The sequence below is a fragment of the Galeopterus variegatus genome, unplaced genomic scaffold, assembly GCF_000696425.1.
Source record: "Galeopterus variegatus unplaced genomic scaffold, G_variegatus-3.0.2 Scaffold44, whole genome shotgun sequence".
Taxonomy (NCBI): Eukaryota; Metazoa; Chordata; class Mammalia; order Dermoptera; family Cynocephalidae; genus Galeopterus; species Galeopterus variegatus.
In genome coordinates, this window is record NW_007726155.1 from 1,124,415 (window position 1) to 1,127,649 (window position 3,235).

At 45.9% G+C, this 3,235-nt stretch overlaps 1 protein-coding gene across 1 annotated transcript in view; it reads left to right on the forward strand.

The window, feature by feature from the left end:
• Positions 1–3,235, forward strand: part of COBL (cordon-bleu WH2 repeat protein) — a 252,917-nt gene that overhangs the window by 34,556 nt on the left and 215,126 nt on the right. The window contains exon 6 of the mRNA XM_008571826.1: positions 463–691. Within this exon, the coding sequence (XP_008570048.1) occupies positions 463–691 (229 nt within the window). The remainder of the gene's footprint in view (positions 1–462; positions 692–3,235) is intronic.

Genomic DNA, 3,235 nt, shown 5'->3' on the forward strand with positions numbered 1-3,235 from the left:
TTCAGTTTAACAATATTTATTTATTTATTTATTTATTTATTTATTATGAATATTCATGAGATACAAAGAGTTTTTCTTTAAATTAAATTATTTATACTACTTTCAAATTATTTTTCTCTAGAAAATGTATTTAAGTGCCTTGTGTTCACATCTGGTCAAAATTCTCAAAAGACAGTACGGTGCACTGGGTTTTAAATTTAGAGCCCTCACTGATGTCAGTTTCATTATGTTGTTAGCAGCTTGTTCATTAGCAAGAGAGATTCTAAGATGAGTTTGTGATTCCAGACATTTATTTTTCTCTATTCATTATCCTGTTTTCTCTCATGACTCACTGAATTTGTGGAAGAAAGATTCGGGCCACACAAAATCTTGCCACCCTCATATCTAGAATTAAAACAGAAGTTGAAGCTGTTGTGGGAAGATGTACTTATGGAATTCTTTGTGTCTGATGCATTCTTCCAGAAGTCTGTACGTTTGGTGGTGAATTACCTGCGGACACAAAAAGCTGTTGTTCGTGTGAGCCCTGAGGTGCCTCTCCAGAACATTCTCCCAGTCATTTGTGCAAAGTGTGAGGTCAGCCCGGAGCACATAGTTCTCCTGAGGGACAACATTGATGGGGAGGAACTGGAGCTGTCCAAGTCCCTGAATGAGTTGGGGATAAAGGAACTGTATGCATGGGACAACAGAAGAGGTGAGACAATGTTGCATCTTATGCAACTGACCCCCTGGTGACACAGACGCGAAGCATGCACAGCTAGCCTTTTATCTCTGCTCTCAGCTCTCTGGAGCACCAGTAGGGAAAGGTACATGAATTTTCAGGCAACTCAAAGTTTGTCCAAACCAGTCTTGAACTAAGCAAAGAAGAAATCTGGCTCGTTTTCATTCCCCTCTGTTATAACTGTGCCTCGCTCCTCCCAGTCCCAGACACATCTTTTACCCTCTGTCTCCTTGTGAGCTTTGGAGATAAGTGAAAGGGAGGGAAAAGGCAAGGAGACTAGAGCTTATGTTCTAAAATAACTGCTCAAAAATGTATATTATAATCTCTTGATTTTCCTTTTCAGTTGCCATTATCTGCCCCTGGGTTTTAAACATTGTTTATATCCAAAAACCGGTGGCAAATATGCATTTAGCTGCCTCTCCAACTGAACACTTTAGAGTTCATGAAATCAATCCCTTAAGATAATGTTAGCAGCAGCCTGAGCTTTGCTGCCATCTTGCTGGAGACACTTACTCATGGTGTGAATTTGGTACTTACATGACACCACAGTAGAGCCCCTGGTGAGAGTGCAGCCCCAGAGGCTGGGGCTCAGACAGAGACCCATGGATTGCATCAACACGTTTTTATGATTGATACAAAACACTAGCCGTATATTTAAACAACTGTCAGATGAAAAAAATTTTTATTTTTTGACCTTAGAATTATTTAAATGGCTTCGTAAAAGTTTCTGTTTAATGAGTGTCGTTTGATATCTGTTGCTTCTGTTTTACTTCCAAATATTGAATAGGTTGGGCTTTAAAAATATACACTAATTGAAGTTTTTCATGTTTTTCTATAGCTTTTTTCTCCTAATTTCTTCCAATGAAAAATGTATGTTTTACTACCAAATTTATGATGAAATCAATGATCATAGTGGAACCCCGTCCAGTCTGTCTTCTCTGCCCACATCAGCTCCCCTCCCTTGGGGATTCTGAGCCCTGGGTCTTATTGGATATTCAGAGAGGGTTTTTAGCTCAATTGAGCATTACATGCATGGACTGTTTATTCCTTCAAAAAAAAAAAGTGCTCTGACATTTGAGAATAATGCTTCTTGTGTTTTATCTAGTGTTCTCTTAAAGCACAGACAGAAATACTCTCAGCTTCTACTGCACGGGCCTGGTTGCTGCGGGTGTGTCTGTCTGGTTCTATTAGCCCTGTATACATTGGGTCTGCTTGACTCTTTGGAAACAGAGCTTCATTTGGTAAGACAGAAAGGGAAAAAAAGAGAGGCATTTAGATGTCTGAAAGAAAAAGGCTCACCCAAATGAGTATTTCCACTCTGTCTCAGCACTTGTATGTATCTTGAAAGGTGGTTGTGGAATCCACCACCTGGGAGAGGTCATACAGCACCTGCCTCTCTGCTAAGGACAGGACCCAGGTGAGCCCACAGTCATCTGGAACATGAGAGCTGATGCGTTCAGAGGGAAAACCGCCTGCCCCTGAGCCAGGGATGTGCACAGCTCTTATCCACACTCAGGGCAGAGCACCAGCACACACTGGCGCAACCAACTTGGCTGCTCAGATTTAGAAGTACTCCTGCCCCTGGTGGGAACTATCTGCTCCCTAGCCCCCAGGTCCCGTTCCCACTGCCTTGGGCATTCCGGCCCTCCCCACCACTGGGCCGCATCAGCCTCCCCACTTGGGGGACCTGCTCCGGTCCCTTGGCCAGCATTCTTTAATCTGGACCACGCCTGTGGCCATGCCAGTTGGGACATTTTTGTTGACCATCCCTGCAAAATGCCTTCATCCAATCCTACTGACTGTCAAATGTTTGAGAAGAGAGAATCACACAGAGGATGTCCCTGAGGATCCTTTTCTCTTTGCAGCTGCTGGGGTGCCATGCCCTGCAGCTGCTGGAGAGCAGGGGAAGGCAGCTGGAGGGCGGGAGACATTGCTGAGCAGAGCCTGCCCTCCTCTGGAATCCCTGATGGTGGCAGCTTAAAAAGCCTAAGGCTCTGCTGCCACCTGCTTCCACAGTGGGGCTCAGCAGGCGGCACAGCTGAAGGGCCTTGGGCGGTCACACAGCGAGGCAGGCGGCTCTGATTGTAGCCTTCTCACTGCCACGGGCACCCACAACCCCCATCTGAGGTGTATGGAGGGGCCAAGGCTTGGGCAGGGGCTGCTGCAGATCTCAGAGCTGGTCCTCACTTCCTCATTGCCTGCTTTTTCCAGTTCTTCTGACCAAAACTCAGTCCGAGCCTTCCCTGAGCTGTCAAGGTACTGTGAGCCTGGAGCGCTGCCCCCGCAAGGCTGTACCTTGCATGGCTCTGAGCTAGGAAGGTGCATGGTGGTGGAATTTGTGTGCCAGACCTGAGGAATGAACCTGTGGCTTGGGGCAATTCTGTGGGGGGGGGGGGCTTGCCGGGCTGAAACAAGGTTATGGTTTGGCTTCTGGGTTCCCTGATTGGCTCAGAGAAGAATGTCCCTTGAGTGACAATTTGCTATATGGCTCTAATTGGTAAGAAATGAGAGTGGCTG